An 18,821-nucleotide genomic window follows, 5' to 3' on the forward strand; every position below is an offset into this window, starting at 1 on the left:
GCCGAGCCGTAAAATGAAGTGGGGTGGCATTGGGCATGCATCCCGACATCACCACACATCATTTAGATTCTCAGTTCGGCGGGCGCGCAGCCGAGTCGGCTGCGCACCCACCAAACTGTCAAAGGCCTATTAAGGCCATTTAAAAAGGCAATTGAGCAATTACCTGAGCTGCTTGTCCAACCCTAAGGTTGGTGGGCCGGCGAAGAGCCCAGGCGGCCTTCGCATTTTTCATGGAACCTCATCCACGGGCGGGATGAGGTTTCATGAATGATTTTAAATTTCCACACAAATTTTTATTAAAGTTAATGCACATGTGGCAGTTTCACATGAGGGGACATGTCATAAAAATGACTTCTCCACTTCATTAACCTTTAAAACTTAAAACTTGTCTCCCTGAGGCACAGAGATGCCTCAGGGAAATTTCTGCATTTGCGCGCTAAAGAGTGCACTCCTGACTCAGGCAACCCACCCATAAAGGGAGCGCTCAGCGCTTTTGGGTGCGCGTCACAATAGGCGGGCCTTAATTGGCCAGCCCACGTAAAATGGTGGCGCGGACCCGATCGGGGGCACCAATCGGGTCTGCGCCCGCTCACACCCGCCCCCGCACAACCCCTCCGACAGGGGGACTTAGTTCTAAGTCAGGATGGCGTGTGGCTTGGAAAGGAATTTGCAGGTGGTGGTGTTCCCATGTGTCTGCTGCCCTTGTCCTTCCAGATGGCAGAGGTCGCTGGTTTGGAAGATACTGTCAAGGAGCCTTGGTGAATTGCTAACTTTCTTGTTTCAGTATATACTTATAAATTTAATTCCACTGCACTGTTACTTCTCAGCGGTGCCACACTTACTTTGTTACTTACATTGTTGACTATTTCTTTACCCTGCCACCTCCCCTACCTCTGCATCCCTTGTTTTTCCCTAGCGTTGGCAACCCTAGTGGAGTCAGCACAGCAGAGACACCGGAGAAGGGGTAACATCAGCTGAAATGCAATGGATAAGGGAAGCTCTTGGGAAAAATTTCAAAATTAAGCGGTAAGATTTGTTTATTTTTTCCATCATAACATGTAGGAAGCTGCACTAACCTCTTTCTCTTCTCATACACTTTCATATTTTTATCATACTGTCCGTCCTTACTTTCCCTGATCCTCTGCTGACCATTGCCTGCGTCCTATCTGACTGATGTGACTATTTTCCGAATTCTTTCTCCAGATTGTCTATCTCAAGTTGAGATCTTGAGTACAAGTGATCTCATTCAGAGAGAATGTTTGCAGTTGTGTTTGTCCAAATTAATATTTGTGACTCAAAACTCCCACATTCTGCAGGACCATGTGATATAGCTATTTCCTGTGCTGCAATTTTACTATAAATATTGTATAGGTTCAGACTTTTTGGCTGTGATTTTCCAGTCCCATCGCTTCTATGCACTGAAAGTTTGCAGTTGTGTTTGTCCAAATTAATATTTGTGACTCAAAACTCCCACATTCTGCAGGAACATGTGATATAGCTATTTCCTGTGCTGCCATTTTACTATAAATGTTGTATAGGTTCAGACTTTTTGGCTGTGATTTTCCAGTCCCATCGCTTCCATGCACTGAAAGTCAATGGACTTTTGGCTGCCTCTCCAAATTTTCTGTCCCACCTGTGGCGTTTCCCACCTTGGGCAGGACCAGAAATTCCTTAGTCATTTAAATTGAAATTAAATTGCTTATTAAAATTAATTCTCAGAATCAGAATGTCACCAGCCATGTCAGAATATATTTTCCATCCTTCGTAGCCTTTAAGAAGGTGGTCATGAAGCACCTTCTTTAACTGCTGCAGTCCACGTGACCCAAGAATATTACTCCATCCCTTCTGCTACAAATTCCCAAGTTTAGTCAAATTCTCATAATGGAATTATTTTTTTCTACTCGTCCTACCTCGCTCTATTACCAATTCAGTACATGATGTGTTCCCAATTCAAACATTTCCAGTAGCGGTCCTTGCACTAACCTTTGGGAACGCCACTACCATCCTCTAATCTGAAAAACTACCATTTACCACAGCTCGCAGTTTTCTGTCCTTAATTCATTTTTTTTTAATCCAAGCTAACAATGACCCTCCTATTTGATAAGCCTCAATTTTGTTAGCCTGCCTTTTATGTGGCATTTTCAAACACTTTCTTAAAATAGACAACATTCAGTCCTTCATCAACCTTCTGTTACTTCATCAAAAAATTCAATTAGATTAGTAAAGCACAATCTGCCTTTTACAAATCCATGCTGGCTCTCTGTAATTAACGCAAACCTCTCCAAGTGTCTGTTGAGTTTCCCTGTCGAAAGCCTTATCCACCACTGAGGTTAAACTGACTAGGCTGTAGTTACTCGAAATGTCCTTACACCCTTTCTTGAATAAGAGCATCATATTTGCCACTCTCCAATCCTCTGGCACCTTCCTTCTGTCTGGGGAAGATTGGAAGATTATGGCAAGCTCCTTCGCTATTTCCAGCCCCACTTCCCTTAGCAACCTGGGATGCAAGTCATCCCAAACAGGCAATTTATCCCCTACAAGCACAGTCAACCTTTCTAGTGTATCTTTCTAATATATCTAGTAGATCTTATCAATTTTCCCTCCATTCAATACCTGAACCATCTTCACTTCTACCGATATTTTGTCAGCATCCTCTTCCTTAGTAAACACTGATACAAAGTACTCATTAAGTATTCTAACCTTGCCCTGTGCCTCTAAGCATATACCACCCTCTTTGTACCTAATAGGACAGCCTCTTACTACCCACTTACTATTTACATACCAGCAGAAGATTTTTGGGTTGTTAACTGCCATTCTATTATCATATTCTCTCTTTGCCAATCACATTTTCCTCTTCACTTCCCGTCTCAACTTACTGGCCCATAACTTCCGAGCTCCTGGGCAGTGTATTTGGGGGTAAAAAAATGCGCTGGGGAATCACCCCCAAAAGTTCCCAGGTAATGGCTGCACGGAGATTGCCCAGGAAGTTCAAAATTCTGATGGGCAGTTCCCCTGCAATGGGAACCATCTGAAAATGTGCTTTAAATCGCAAACTTTGGATGGTTCTGACTGTGTTACAGCAATAGTTACCCAGAAACAGGTGGAAGAATTAAAACCACCTCTAGCTTCTGGGTAAATATTGTACTGACCCATCTTGACCCCCCCCCATGAAAGCCCCCCCACCACCCCAACGGGACTCCCAAAGTCCCCCACTACCACCCCAAGCTACCCCCCCACCGACTTCCCACAGGACTCTTCACCAATACTCACCTGACTACCCTACCCCACCACCAGGCCTGACCCGGCTCCCGATTCCCAGCTCCCGGCTCCCGAATCCCAACCCCGACCCGATTACCCAACTCCCTACACCCAACTCCACGCCCCACCCCTGACCCGATCCGACTCCTGACTCCCCCCCTCCGGGCCTGACACTACCCCCCATCTCCCCCAAGCAGCCCCCCCACCCCCTCCACCAAGGCCCAACCCAACAACCACCCCCCTTCCCCTCCCCCAACCCTAGGCCAACTCAACCCTCCCCACCTCCCCAAATCCTATCCAGTTACCTTACACACTTACCTTCTTCCTGGCTTGTAAAAGACCTTTAAACTTCTCTGGTTTACGGCAGCTAATGCCGTAAAAACGGGGGCATGGCTTGCTCACTTGCGACTGAGCTGCCCTCGACTGTAGGCTCCAGGAGTGTGCAAAACTGCACAGATCTCAGCCGGCCTGAGCTGGAAGGTCAGGCGGGTTAGGAGCGGTTGGATTTCAAGGTAAGTAATTACAAGAGGAGTGGCAATCTGGATGAGCATATCAAAGTAATTTCAAATATAACATAGGCATTGTCATTGTACCTCTGTATAAAACACATTTTCTCTTTTGTTGCTTGTGTGTTTATGCTAATATGAATTTGAGTATAAAACAATCAATAATTAAATAATGATTATAATATAGGTGCTAATGAAAGAAAAAGCTTCAATAATTCTTAGAGAAAGATTCATTGGATTATGTATCCATGTCAATCACAACAGAACAATTAGAAATAAATCATTTCAAAATGAAACATTTTCAAATAAATTTCAAGCAATGTGTCATACAATACATGAACACAACTAGCATTGAAAGTTTTATATAAACCAGTCAAGGCCTCAACCCACTCCAAAAGGATGGATACTTCTCAGCTGCTTGTTCTATTACCTTCAACAGCACAGATTCTAATACTCTGGTATAAATGAAGTATCACTATGTCAGGGATGCTCCTCCAAAATTTGAGGCTGATGAAAAAATATGTATGACTCAGCCCTCTAAGATTACACAAATAAAATTTTCAGTGCAATTTACAGCATACACTCAAGTATGCCTGGATCAATTTGGCTGCTGTTATGCTGACAGGGAAATAGAGATGAGGAAGAATGCACCAAAAATGCCACTACTCCATTTCAGTGTGTTCTTGTTGCCAGTGTACGGCCTTTAAAATATTGACTTCCTTCTGGTCTCTGTGTACAGAAACTATATAAATCGATTACCAACACTTTGAATAGTTTGACACTCACTGACGTTTGAAATAACTGGAAAAAAATGCAGACTGACCTACAGCTGAATATTCTGCTCAGAAAGTGCCAATCCATGGTGCATTATATAAATACACTTACTCAGTTATGAGTCAAAAGCATAATGTTCTGTATACAAAATAATTCTATGTAGCTTTGCAGATTTTGAAATTATGAAGCTTACGTGAAAAGACCATTAATTGAAAATTAATAAATTCAGAACACAGTACCATGATACTGCTATCTGACTCACATGTCAATAAGTCCCTTTCACTTAATTAAGACGAGTAATTAGGTAATTTATGTAGTACAGGACAGTTAATGATAGCTATGCAAAATACCTTATGTTGTGCCGGCTGAAGTGACTTGCAATCAACATCCAGTTCATTCTGTTCTTGCTGAGCTGTCCTACCATGAGCTTCTGTCTTCTTGTTTTGTTGCTCTTTTTGAAGATAATGAATCCTGTGTTCCTTTGCTTCAAGCTGAAAGGAATCCAACAATTAATTAATAACAGTAGCCAAAGAAAATATATTAATGTTACTACGAACGTACTTTCAGCAAAGGAAGACCAAATACTGATTCTTGATCTCTTCTCCTGAATCAGAAAATACTATCTACAATTGACAAACTGAAAACTCAATCAACATTCTTTTATTTCTCTTGTACGAACATAAACGTGCCTTCCATGCAAGTACTCGTATTGTTGTGCTAGTAGATCACACATTTAAGACAATCATTCAATATAAGTTACACAGAATAGCTTAGAGCTAAACCTCAACAAGGAACCCACCTTTTTCTGTTGCAGGAATAGGATTTCATTTGTCATCTCTGTATCATGCCTTTTCTTTTCTGAAGCTGCAAGTTTACACACAAAGCTGAACGACAAAGTCAACCAATTGGACATCAGTAAAACAGCCTAGGTGATCAATACCTAAAGCAAAGGATGAACAGGACTCCATTTCTGTAGTAGGTGCTCAGGCTGCTCTTTCATTAAAAGAAGCTCTTTCACATTGATTTTGGCTTAAGTAATGAGAAAGCTTATCCAAAAATCTTTAGCATTTCAGCTGAAGTTAAGGAAATCAATACAACCATTTCCCATTTCAACAGCACATGTGAATCTTATGTACCAGAGACAAGACAAAGTCAAAAATCAGATAAATCGATAAAGTTTGTCAATAAAACATAAAACTGACAAATGCTATTTTAAGCAATTAAAGCAAGCTGTAAACCTTGCCAAGATAATCAATTTCTGCATATTGTTATTAATTGTGTTTAAATTCCATGTAAATATTTTAAGATAAAGTCCAAGTTAGTCAAAAGCTGACACTTTACGAGTTAGAACATACTGATCAAAATAATATTTATATACTAGCATTTTAATTAATTGTAGTTAAATTCTGTCATTAACGTGTTAATATTTTTGGAGTTTTTTGAATGCTTTTTTTTAAACTTGAGATTTGTGATGTAACTAATAGCAAGCAATAGGGCTCAGGTGTCCTTTTCACATAGTGGCTCAGTTCAGTATGCTGAACTGAGGCTGTGTTATAGTTCAGTGAGGCTTGGTTTTGTGTTTTCATTATTAAAACGTTTTTTTAAATCTATTTATTTATTCATTCATTAACAGTTTGTGGTAATACTGAATCGATTTATTTAAAGATATGTATAAAACAAACTTGAAAGAGACAGATGCAGTAAATACATTCATAAAATGTGATTAAAACCAAGATTAGCAGGTATTTAATTTTATGATTAAAAATTTTAATGATTAATTTTTAAATTCTTGGCAGCATTAGTAATTTAATAGTATTTGACCCAATTATAGATAAACACTGCAATTATATCACATTTTATTATTATCTGAAGATCATTTGACATTCAGGAGATGTTGTGGTGCAGTGGGTAGTGCCTTTGAGCCAACAGCTCCAGATTTGAGTCCCACTCCAGGGCTTGATGGCCACAGAAGGTGCATTCATAATGTGGCCAAACAATTGATTTTCAACTTGTAAATCCTTCTAATATGCCAATGGCAGACAGTAAGAGCGGGAGAGCGTCCTGGTTAGTTATGCTCGATGTGGAGTGGCACCCCTCAAGCCTCTGGCAACTTGGTCCAGAAAAAACTAGCTACAGAAACAGATGCAAGCATGTGTTTCGTCTGCCTCATGTGGTTCTAGGTGCAGGAAGCGAATCATTCACTCACACTCTTAACAGTAAGTAGTAAATTTTCTCTGCAAAGACAAACAACTTTGGAAAGCTTGCTTCTGAAAGCAAACGTTTTAGTATTTCTTGAGAGTTACTGAATTACCTCAAGAGCACAAATAAAATTCCTCTTACCTGGAGCTTCCTTACAGGAGGAAAATTAGCTACCAGGGTAAGCGTACACCAGGATATATGTAGGGTATTTTTTTTTCTAATGAGCATAGAACCATAGAAGTTCACAGCACAAAAAGGAGGTAAGTCAACGTATCATAACAGAGCTTGTTCTTTGCAGAACAAACCAAATGAATCCTGCATTTCCATTGTGTGCCCTTCCACATCAAATATTTAATCAACTTTCCAGTAATACATGCTACAATCTTTGCCTTAACCAAACATTTTAGTAAAGCAATCCATGCTCCAACAACAATGCAAAGAAATTCCCCCTTATTTCTTTACTCTAATTTTAAACTGATGAGCACTCATAGCTAACTTTTCAACTATCTCATAACACTAGCAAAATCCTTCATAATTTTAAAAAGCTCAATTAAATTTCCTGTTGATCTTCTTTGCTCCAGTGGAAATTATCCTAGTATCTCATATTGTTCCTCAAAATTACAATTTCCCAACCCTAGCATCATTGTAGCGAATCTACGTTCGGCACTATGGCAGCATTCAATCAAATATGGTACAAAGGAGCTTAGACAAAACTTAAGTCAATGCATGCTAATAGGCAAACTCTCCAGTGCTGAAGTCATACCTGACATGAAAGAAAGATGCCTGTGGTTGTCAGGCGCATTCATCACAATCCTAATAACATCACTGCAGCAACGCCTAAGGAAACCATCTTTGGACCAATGACCTTCATATGCTTCATTGATGTAGCTCTCTTAACAATATTAGCAAACAGCTCTACTGCTTACAACTTCACAGTATTCACATCCTTTCATAGCTCCTCCAATACTAAAGTAGCCCATGCCAGCCTACAGCAGAACCCGAAAAACATCCAGGATTAGACTGACAAGTGGCAAGTAAAATTTATACTGCATACGTGCCAGTCAATGACTATATCAAACAACAGAAAGTTTAACTATTTCCCACTGATATTCAAAAGTGCCACTAAAGAAAGAAAGACTTTCATTTATATCCTTCTTCTTAGGCAGCCCCTTGGGACTGAGGATGACCTGCTTCAACTCTAGTTTGATGGCTACTGAGATGGCTGATGCCCATTGTGCAATGTGTCGAGTCTACTAAATGCCGGGCAGATGGTGGTTGGAGGGTCGGGCAGATGAGGGCTCTCTCCGATGCCTCGACTTTGCCTCTGCGTGCTCCCGATGAAGCTTCTTGATGTGCTCGGTGCCTTCCCAAATGAAGCTTCTCCATTTTGGAAGATCAAAAGATGGAGACTCCCATGAATCAGCTGGGGTGTTTGATCTCTTCAGGGATGCTTTGAGGACACCCCTAAAGTTTTTCCACTGTCCTCATGGGAGCCTCCTGCCATGACTGAGATTCAAGTAAAACAGTTGCTTCAGGAGTCTGGTGTCAGGCATGCGAATGACATGTCCTGCCCAGCGGTGCTGGTTGTGCGTAAGTAGCATTTCGACGCTGGGCATGTTGGCTCAGGAGAGGAAGCTGTTGTTGGACCATCTTTTTTGCCACTAGATTTGGAGGATCTTGTGAAGGCACTGCTGGTGATACTTCTCCAGTGCTTTGAGTGCAGTTATATAGTGCTGTTTACAACTTCAAAATGCCCTTAAGCTTTGCAGCCAATTAAGGACTTTTTATTTTGATGTGTTGTCGCTGTTGTAGTGTAGGAAACATGGCAGCCAATTTCTCCTCAATAGGTTTCCGCAAATAGCAATGTGGCAATGAGCAGTTAATCTGCTTTTTTAAAAAAAACATTTTGACTGAGGCATAAATATTGGCCAGGGCACTGCGTACTGGAGGTTATCTCCATGTGACCAGCCTCAGACCCAACCCTCACATACATTGTACCCATCACAGGCAATTTATTAGTTTTGAGCCTGCTTAGGGTTGTCCATGCAAGTGATGTTCATGCCATTAAGTTTATGATGGGTGGAATGCAACTAATATTGAGCAGGTAATGTCAATAACAAGTCCACCTGGAGAACATTCAACACTTGGGGCTAGTATCTCACATGCACACAGAACCCCTTTGTTTACTAGAATAATGATAGCCTGTAGTCAGACCACTTACATAGTAGTTTCAAATGTAGAAATCTCGAATAGGATGCTGAAAATGGACACCAATATCTGGCCGAGAATATGAATCTAGCACTAACCAGTTCTGCAAATTAATCTAGAGGCAGGATTCCAATATAGTACACAGATAGCTATCTACAAATGTGACATCTTGTTATATCTACAGATGAAACTTATTGTGGTCAATGAAACCAAACTCCTGGGATGCAAAGCGAATTTGTGGAGGACTGTTTAAATGGTGTTGTGACAAAGTATTTTTAAGAATTGATCATTTAAGAACACAATACAATATTTAGCCATTTCTGAACAATCTTGGAATGAAAGGACAATTGAAGGCATGTTATAATGCCAAATAAGACACTGAAACAAAAGCTGTGACACATATGGTGACATTGCTAAGCAACAATGTAAAAGTAGGCATCTTCTGAATCTATTGAAAGGTTCCTGGATATGCTGCCCAAATGCCTTGAGATCATGTTGCCTTCTTGAACCAATCTTTGCAAAGGAACCTGGATCATTGCTCAAATATTAAATAAATGATTGTACTCTTCCAACTTTCTGAGGAATACATAAAATTGTAAGTAAAATCTGTCCCTTTGATTCAGACATGCACAGATTCTGTTATCTGTGCATCTGTCACAAATAACAGAAGGATATACCCACTAACTAAGGTTCCCTCAGGTAACTAGAACAAATCACGCTGCAAAAGTGCAGCAGGTCAGTTTGAATTTATACAGAGTAACCCCTAATGATTGTCTCCCATGCCTAAGCCTCTGCCATGATTCTCTCCTACATTGATGAAAAATTTCAAACAAGCACACACCCATGTACCTTGTGGGTTGGACTAGATGTGATAACCTGAGAGAGTGAAGCTGGAGCTGTACCTAGTGCCACAGGGTACCTGAGCCGAAGGCTAGGTCCTTGAGCAGGAAAACCTTGTGGTTGCAGGTCCTTTCATGACAGACTTTAGTCAAGGCTATGCAGGAAGGTAAAATCCCATGTTTACAACTGACATAGGTAACGGCCATTATCGAAAAACTGGAAGAATTTAATAAGATGAAAAGAAATCTGGCAATAATCCTGGAAAGATATAGCAGGAAGTCTGTAAGAATTGAAGCATCTAAAGGCGCAGTGAAAAAAATTAGTCAGGGAAATTGGTAGTGTAACATTTTGTTTTCCCAAGCAGGATTACTTGAGAATAAGCACCAATATTCATCCTAAACTAAGAAAAATTAACTAATGTTGCAGGGTGGTTAAGCTTTTTACACTGCACAGAATCATGGGATTATTGCAATGTAATATCACTAAATAGCTTAAAAAGAGGTTATTCCTTATATATTTTTTCCCAATGCCTAAAGTTTCCCAATTCATAGTGCAATGCAGCAATCTACAAGACCACTTTGGTGGTGTATGCAGCATATAATATGGAGGACAGCATGGGCAGAATTTTGCCATCGGCGAGCAGGGGGTGGGGCCCACTCGCCGATGCGTAAAATGACGCGGGACGACGTCGGGGGGAATCCCCGACGTCATCCTACCCCATTTAAATCTTCAGGAAGGCGGGCCCACAGCAAAATCAGCTGTGCGCCCGCCAACCTGTCAATGGCCAATTGAGGCCATTGACAGGATCATTGAAACAATTAAAGGACCTGCCCGTCCAACCTTAAGGCTGGCGGGCAGGCCAGGAGTGCCGATGGGCAATAGAAAAAACATGAGGATGAGGTTTCATGTAGGGATTTTATAAGTTTAATAAAATTTCAGTGTAATTTATGAACATGTCCCATCTCATGTGACATTGTCACATGAGGGGGGCATGTTAAGGATTTTATTTTTCTATTTTTAATGTTTGTACAAGTGTCAGCGATCTCCCTGAGGCAGCACTTAGCCTCAGGGAGATGTGCGCTCTTTTGTGCGCATGCGTGAAAGAGCACACTCTCGCTTTCGGGGAATCCCCCCCCCACCCGCACAGGAAGCGCATAGCGCTTCCCATTGGACGTCACGCTGGGCGGGCCTTAATTGGCCCGCCCACGTAAAATGGCAGCGGGGCTCACTTCTCCGGTGGGAATCAGCTCCCCGCCCGCCGGAGATTGGGTCGGGCCCACCCGCCCGGTAGACAGAAAATTCTGCCCCATCTCTATTTGTATAATACTTTGCTTGTTTGCAAAGCTCAGGTTAATACCCTTAATTTATCCGATGTGGAAAATTGAACTAAAATTCTCATCTACATGGGATAATGCTGTATACCTATATATTAAAAAGAAAAACAGTCATTGGCCTAATGCTGCCCATTTTCTGACCGGAATCTAAAACTAACACCTTACAATCAGCAAAATTAAGAATCAAACCATGATTCATCACAACCTCTATATATTGACAATTAAATTCTGTAGGTTTAAATATTTAAAAAACAGAGCTGTCTTATCTGTAACTGACCGCACAGCTGATTTTAAGAATGATTAAGGAAACATTCACCTATTCTTCAGCAGCAGAAAAATGCATTGTACACTACATCTCAAGGGCAATTAGGGATGGGTAATAAATGCTGGCCTAGCCAGCGATGTCCACATCCCATGCATGAATGAAAAAATGATATAATCTTCGTGTCCTTATAAAGCAGTATCCTTAAACTTGCCAATCCACAAAGAAATCTTCTAGTAATGTTATAAATGCAATGAAAGTGGTTCCTTTAATTTAGTCACAGTACACAGCACACAGAGCAGTCCTATCCAGCGCCCTAGGTGAGTGCTTATCTTGGCTTCCAGCTCTTGCTAGTTCAATGGCCAGGCATTCTGGCCAGAATTAAGGTAGACTCCCAAGTAAAGGAACTGGGTAGTGCTCCAGGCAAAAGGCTTCAAGTGAGGAAAGGATGGCGACCGACAAACCAGCTCTCTGGGAACAGTGGACCAGGTCCTGGATCAAATGGATGTTGTCATGGATTGTCCAGCTGGGAACATGTAGGATGGGTCAGGGTGGGTCATGCGGGTCAGCAAGGCGCCAAGGCAAGCAGGCTTGGCCCTGACAAAAATCTTGTAGTCCGTGAAGAGGAGAGAGGCTGGGTGCCAGTTCGTAAGCAGGTTGAGTTCACCCCTCTTGGGCAGCAGGACACTGACGGCCCTGCGCCAACAGAGGGCTATCTCCCCAGTCGCCAGACTTTCCCCGGGACCTGTGTGCAGTCACTCAACAAGACATTCCTGCTCATTACTCCACTGTCAACCATTCCAGCCCAGAGGACATGCCCCTCAAAAACCTGTCGTGGGCACCAGTTAACTTCGCCAGTCTAAGCAGAGCATTGAGATGCTGTACGTTCTCTGGGCCAATCTTCAGCAGGTCCTCCTGTGAGCATCCCAAGAGAACAGAGTACTATAATAGGCTCAAGCCTGGACACTAATGTTGGACACCGGGGACCTGGTGGCAGCCAGCAGCCCCAGAAGCTGCTTACAGACTCCCAGCCTTTTTTCCAGGAAGTAGAAGGGGGAGCCTCAGTCCAGGTTCTGGAGGAGCCTGATCCACAAACTCATGAACATGCCTTGAGGTGCAGCTAGCACATCCTTCTTCTCTCCATAGGCCTTCCACAGGGCAGGGTCTTTAACGGCCTGACCAAGGTGGAACTCTAGGTTGAGCACATTTTTTCCAACCTCTGGAACCTGGCCTTCTGCCTTCTTGTTGACCCTCTTGTGTCCTCCCGAAAGAAGATGTGCTGATGTGAGCCTAGCCCACATCCCACCATAACTTCAAGGAGAGGGAACCTCCCTGCTTCTTTCTCCAGTCAAACCAGAATCGACGTCCCGGAAACACTCATCCTCCAGAAGCAAAGTTATAATGCCAGTATACAGAGCCCACCCAAGCAGAGAGCGAAACCAGCTGCGCCCACACCAGGCGGTGCTCCAAGCACTGCACTGCCTGCACAGAAGTTGCTGGAAAGTAGGAGACATATGCCCAAGAAACGTAAAGGTAGTCAATTTTGGTCCCTCCTCCAGACCTCACGAAAGTGAAAGCACTGGAGTAGGTCTGGAGATTTCACCAAATGTTTACCAAGTCGTAGTGCCTGGCCCAGTCCCCCAACTTCTCCATCACCACCTGGCAGTGCGAGGAACCAGAGTGGTCCCTCACCTCAAGGGAACAGTTGAAATCTCCCCTGAGGAAAAGATCAAAGGTGACAATGGAGCTAAGATGGAGCTTCTTCTTCAAAGGAGCGTGCTTACTGCATGTGCCAGCCTGGAGAATGTACACATTCATGAAGTGAAGAGGCACATGCCCTAGCTGGATGGGGAGGTGAAGCAAGAAACCTTGCACAGATTCTTCAACCTCTAAGATCTCCAGCTGAAAATGTGGGGCCAGCAAGACAGAAATGGAGGTGAGCTGGCTCATCTAGACCACTCCTTGCCACTGTAGGAGCTGCATAGCTTTGTCACCTTAAAAGGTGTGGTTTTCTTCCAGGAAGGCGCCTTTGATGTTGAGGCTGGCTATAGCTGTCCTTCAGGCAAGAGTATACTGCAACCACCACCTACACTGCACAGAGCGGAGGGAACATAGTCACGCATGATCCTCCCACCCACAGCAGCCTAGTGAGGAACATCTTGAACCAGTGTACCTCAAGTCAGCTCACTTTTCTCTCATGCCTGTAGTCTTTGCAGCAGAACAGATAGATCTGTCAGGCAGTGCCAGCTCCAATCATCAGTTAAGATCCAGCTGAAACTTGTCACAGAGACCCAATCTGTTGGCCAGGAATTCCCAGAGTTCCACAAGGGGGATGAAGGGAGACTCGGTAGGAAACACTCAGTTGTCCACTGCCTCACTCGCGATGGATTTCAAGTCATTCATGGTGCCCTCCACCAAATGCCATGTCCTCCTCTGGGTTGTCACCATTAGTAACCAACCCGCTCACCGCACAGCCACGCCAGCCAACCCTACCTTTGTCACTATCCCAATGCAGGATCAACAGCAGACAGGTCCTCTGTGTGCTCCTCTAGGGGGGCTGGGCCAGAGGGAAGCAGCGGATCAAGGCCCCAGAATTCGGGGCATGTGCCGACACAGGGAAAAGCTCCATCTCCACGACCAGTACCCCTGTGTCAAGTCAAAGACAGAGAAAGGGGACCTTTCCTTCCCCACCAGCAGCAGTGACCCAGTGGGTGGGGCCATTTTATTTGAATCCTGCACCAGGTCGAGCAGGTCATGTACATGAGCAGGCAACTTTAGCCTCATTGACCTCACCCAACTCAGCCTCCAGGATGCCTAACCTGGCAACGAGTGACTGGGTTATACCAGGTGGATCCTCCATCCCACCCTCGGGCAGGGTCTTCTGACATGCTCGAGAGGTTAAGGCCAGACAAAAGATGGAGGACTTCCACTAATAGTGCATGGTGAACACAGAGGGACATCCCTTACCCAGGCTCTTTCCCACATCTGAGGAGTGGCACCTTCTTCTCCTTTTCCAGGAGAGATGGAGAGGAAAGGAGACCTCGAAGTCTGCTGAGACCTCCAGCGTGCACCCTTCCTTTCTCCTTCACTCCTGCAACTGAGATATGAAAGTTCCACCAAAGCAGGCACAGTTTCAGGCTCAGGCACAACCCAGGGTCGCACACGGGGACACATGCGGCAGGTTTGCATAATCTTTGTGGGGGGGATGGGGGTTTGCATCGAGGTATTTGGTTCCTCACCTCACCTTCCTTCTGCGCAGACATTCCACCCCTCCCCACTGACAGCAGCAGTGACATTGGCTGCCAAATGCAGGCCCGAGGGTTCGGATCCGCGTATGGCAGCAGCAGGACGAATGGCGATGGGTGCCACCCTCAGTTGCCTGGATTTTGTCAGCAACCCAGGAGATGGGGCAGTTTTATCATTTATGCCCAACCTCCTTACAAGCATGGCACTACTCAGTGTCCAACATCGAGAAGCCACAGTAGGCGGTCCCCTATGCTAAATGGAGAATCAATCCTCCATATTGTCCTCCTGTGCCATCTCCACAAAGACTAGGTGCTGGATAGAGAAGGCATGTCAGGGTTAGTCTCTCTAAAGCGGGGCGGGATCGGCACCCTCCCTGACCTCACTTCCTCCAGTTGGCAAAGGCAGGGGAGGGGGAGCTCACCCAGGATATAGGGTGAGATGACAGTCTGCTGCACACAAGCCTCAAGAGGATGTACCAGCAGGAAGGTTCTGCCCACCATGTGCCCTCTCTCTCGAGGGCAGGTGCACCACTTCCACTTCCAAAAAAGGATGGCCTTCCTATACATTTTCGAGGCTGTTCCGATGGTTGAGGTGCCAATCGTCATGTTGGGGTAAGGGTAGCTCCTCACCCATGTTTTATGGTGATTAGAGCGAACAGTGACAGGGCTGCAGAGGCAGCTGAAGCAGCAGAGGCAACCATTCCCGAATAGGTCCTTGTGGACCCCAGAGCCAGGAAAGTTGAAATCGCTGTTGAAGCTTTGCGAGGTTTACCCACCCCAAGTCTCAGGCCTGATGTTCCTCATGATAGCCTTGTACAAGGGAATCGAGGATAATCAGGGGCTGGCAGGCACGTGGAGTTAAGGCAACAATCAGATAAGCCATGATTTTACTGAATGGCAGAGCAGGCTCGATGGGGTGATAGGCCTACTCCTGCTCCTATTTCTTATGATCTTATTCTTATGATCTTAATCTGCACGGAATGGAACTGAAAAGGAAAAACAACCTCACTTTTAGATTGGGTTTGGAGAGTGCCTTCCTCCCTTCAATGCAGTTCTAGGAGAACGCAGGTCAAGTCTTAAAGAGAGAGAGAGAGAAAAGAAAGGGAAGGGGTCACCACTCAAAGTCAGGCTTGGGCTTGGTGGGTGGGACAGTGCTGCAGGGTTGCACTTTCTAGAGATTATTAAAAGTCTCTGGTACTGATCTTCCTGATAGGCAGAAGCAGATGTCCTCACTCGGGACGGCGAGGACTGCCTGGGCACAGTCCTCCACCAGATCTCATAAAAAACATCATCCAGGCAGCTCCAGCTATCCCAGGCCAGGCAATGGGGGTGGGTGCATTTTATTGTTTGTGTGGCCTATATAATACACACACACTTTCTCTTTCCTCCCTCCACCATCTTCAGGTAAATCTTTTTCAAATAGTGCACCAGGCATCCACCTGTTGTGTTTTGTGGTTCCCATAAATTTGAAATAACCACATTGTAAATTCAAAATGCTGGTGCTTCATTGAGTGTGTTTCTTACAGCATTCCATGGGCTGAATTTTCTGGCTGGCGGGGGGTGCAGAGCAGGAGTGGGCGGTGCTGACCCATTTTATGCAGGCGGGCCAATTAAAGCCCGCCCAGCGTAAAACGCGGCTCCCAAGGACAGCGGGAGTGGGCGGGCAGCAGCGGGTCTGCAATGACCGCCAGGTCCAATGGCAACCTGGGGGCCTGTTTTAAAAAGCTGCTGCAACCTTTCAAAGGCTGCGAATGATGGCCAGTGGAAGGGCTTCCCAGAGCGCTGCTGGTGAGCAGGCCAGACAGAAGGGTAAGGCAGGGGGGGGCACTGTGCCCCTTGTATTTCTGATGATTGCCTTGCTGCCGTCCTCAAGGAGGTGGCAGCATGGCGGGAGATCCTGGTATCTGGTGCCTCCTGGATGGGAAGAGGAGGTCCGCCAACATGATCAAACGTGCCGGGGAGGAGGTGGCGGAGGTGGTGAGCTCCCACGACGTAATGCGGCGCACCTGGGTTCACTGTCGCAAGCGCTTCAACGACCTGTTGCGCTCAGGAAGGGCGAGTAACATGTTGGCATTGGTCACGTAACCCAACAGGTGGGCTTTCCCCCTGGTGCACCTCCCCCTCCCCGCCCCCCCGTGTGGTGCCTGATGTGATGTAGGCAGCATTTGTCCAAGGGGGTGGGGTGGTGGTGGGGGAGACAGGCCTAGCATCTTTATGAGTGTTCAACAGCAGCAGGTTGAGAAGACACTGGAGCCCTGCAATGTCCCACTCTGGTTGGGGTGGGCCGTCCGCGAAGAGAGTCGAGGTACAATTAGCACAAATCAATGCTCTTCTCTCTTTTTCAGGAGAAGAATGCACATAATGCTGCCGATCGGGTGAGGACTGCCGGCGGGCCGGCACAGTAAGCAATTCTCAGCCGCTTCGAGCAGGAGGCCCTAGATTTGGAGAGATGCTATGCGGGCTGGTCCACTGGTGTCGGTGAGGCTGGAGTGCCACGGGTAGGTATGTTTGCCCAGCAGTGAGGTCACCATTGTTCTCCCAGCAGCCATGGCAGTGCTGAATGTTCAGTGATTGAAGTTTGCAACATGCCCTGACCATTGCTTATGGAAGGATGAGCACATAATGATCTGGGGGACAGGGACACACATTGACATTGTCTCCACGTTAACTAATCCAATGTCCTTGTTCTTCCTTTCAGCATCAGCGGAGCAGGGCCGGGAGGAGCAGCAGCAGGGGTCCCCTCTCACACCTGAGGGTCCTTTAGTCTCACCAGCGTCACACCATCTCTGCCAGGCAGGCACCAGAGCAGATACTAGCACCTCATTGGGAATTAGAACATCGGCTAGTGTCCCGGGGCACAGCGGTGAGGGCACTTCACAGTTGCTGGAGGAGCTGGCAGAGACAGAGAGTGTCCATGGTGCCAGCAGTCGGAGGGTTGCAGGGGGCCAGGCATATGCTCAGTTGGTGCCTGATGATGTGCCGCTAGAGTTATCTGCGACGCAGCAAGCGCAGAAAATGTGGCCGGGTGTGGAGCATCTGGGGGAGATACATGAGGCTATGCTTGGCTTGGTGTCAGTGAGCCTCATGTCCAAGCACCATGCGTCCTCCATGGAGAGAGTGGCTGGTCCAAATGCTTCCTGGGCATGCGTTTGGACCAGCAAGCCCTCACATTGGCACTGACCTCAGCTGGTCAGTGCCAGTGTGGGAGATGGTCTGGGCACCAAGTTTCCCAGCTTGATGCCTATCCATCCACGGTGAGCAGGGAGGTCCGAAGCGACCTCACTTGGGTGCAGCAGCTGCCTGTCGTCTCTGTGGGCTCCTCTCAGGGCGCTCCGGATGAGGGCAGCGGCTCCTCAGCCCCTCTGCTAGTGACCGTTGCATCCGGTGAGGCTGCGATCACTGGGGAGATGCCAGCTGTGGAACTGGCAGCTCCCTCCCAGGCGGGGCCAGCACAGGCTCCACGGGCCAGAGGGCGACCATCAAGGTCATCGACGCCAACAGGACAGCAGAGTCAGCAGGCTGTCTCAGATGCCACTCCCAGCGAGGAGTCAGCACCAAGACATAGCACCCGGGTTTATCACTGGTGCTTTTGTGTTGGCTCGCAATGAGGTTTTTATGAGTTGCTGTGATTTTTTAACAACTTTTTCATTTTGTTTCATTAAGTTTCTTTGGTTGCAATAATAAATTCAGTCATGTCACCATGGTTGAGGTTGCCTCTTTCCTTCTGCAGGTGGATGGTTTCATATAATGTAATGAGTGCTTTGTGGTACATTCAGCTTTATTAACAAGGGCCTTAGTTAATGTTCCTAACCAGGCAAATTTTGCACTTAGGTCTCAAATATGGAGCATACAGCCCAGGCTTGTCCTAGAGGTCCATATATGGTGTGCTAGCTGAAGGTTTGATGGATTAAAGCCTCCTGGGTGTTCCTGCCTCCCTGGAGTATGCCTGGGTCAACGTCTACCCCCTCAGCATTTCCCTGTGCATGCTCATCCTCAGACTCACTGCTGGACTCATCATGTGCAGCCGCAGCCACTGTGTCGACGTCTTCATCGTCCGCAGTGTCCCCCCCCCCTTTCCAGCGCAAGATTGTGGAGAGCGCAGCATGCAACCACTATCAGTGACACACGACCCGGGGGGGGGTACAGGAATGTGCCCGCTGAGCGGTCCCAGCATCGGAAGCGCACCTTGAGAAGA

General features: G+C 45.9%; 1 protein-coding gene across 4 annotated transcripts in view; it reads right to left on the minus strand.

Annotated features, from left to right (window-relative positions):
* The window catches only part of LOC144679671 (uncharacterized), a 665,324-nt gene that overhangs the window by 544,392 nt on the left and 102,111 nt on the right, over positions 1-18,821 (minus strand). For all 4 annotated transcript variants that reach the window (XM_078540272.1, XM_078540271.1, XM_078540274.1 and 1 more), the window contains one exon: positions 4,889-5,029. In XM_078540272.1, coding sequence (XP_078396398.1) covers positions 4,889-5,029 — 141 coding nt within the window. The remainder of the gene's footprint in view (positions 1-4,888; positions 5,030-18,821) is intronic.

The sequence above is a fragment of the Cetorhinus maximus genome, chromosome 4, assembly GCF_964194155.1.
Source record: "Cetorhinus maximus chromosome 4, sCetMax3.hap1.1, whole genome shotgun sequence".
NCBI lineage: Eukaryota > Metazoa > Chordata > Chondrichthyes > Lamniformes > Cetorhinidae > Cetorhinus > Cetorhinus maximus.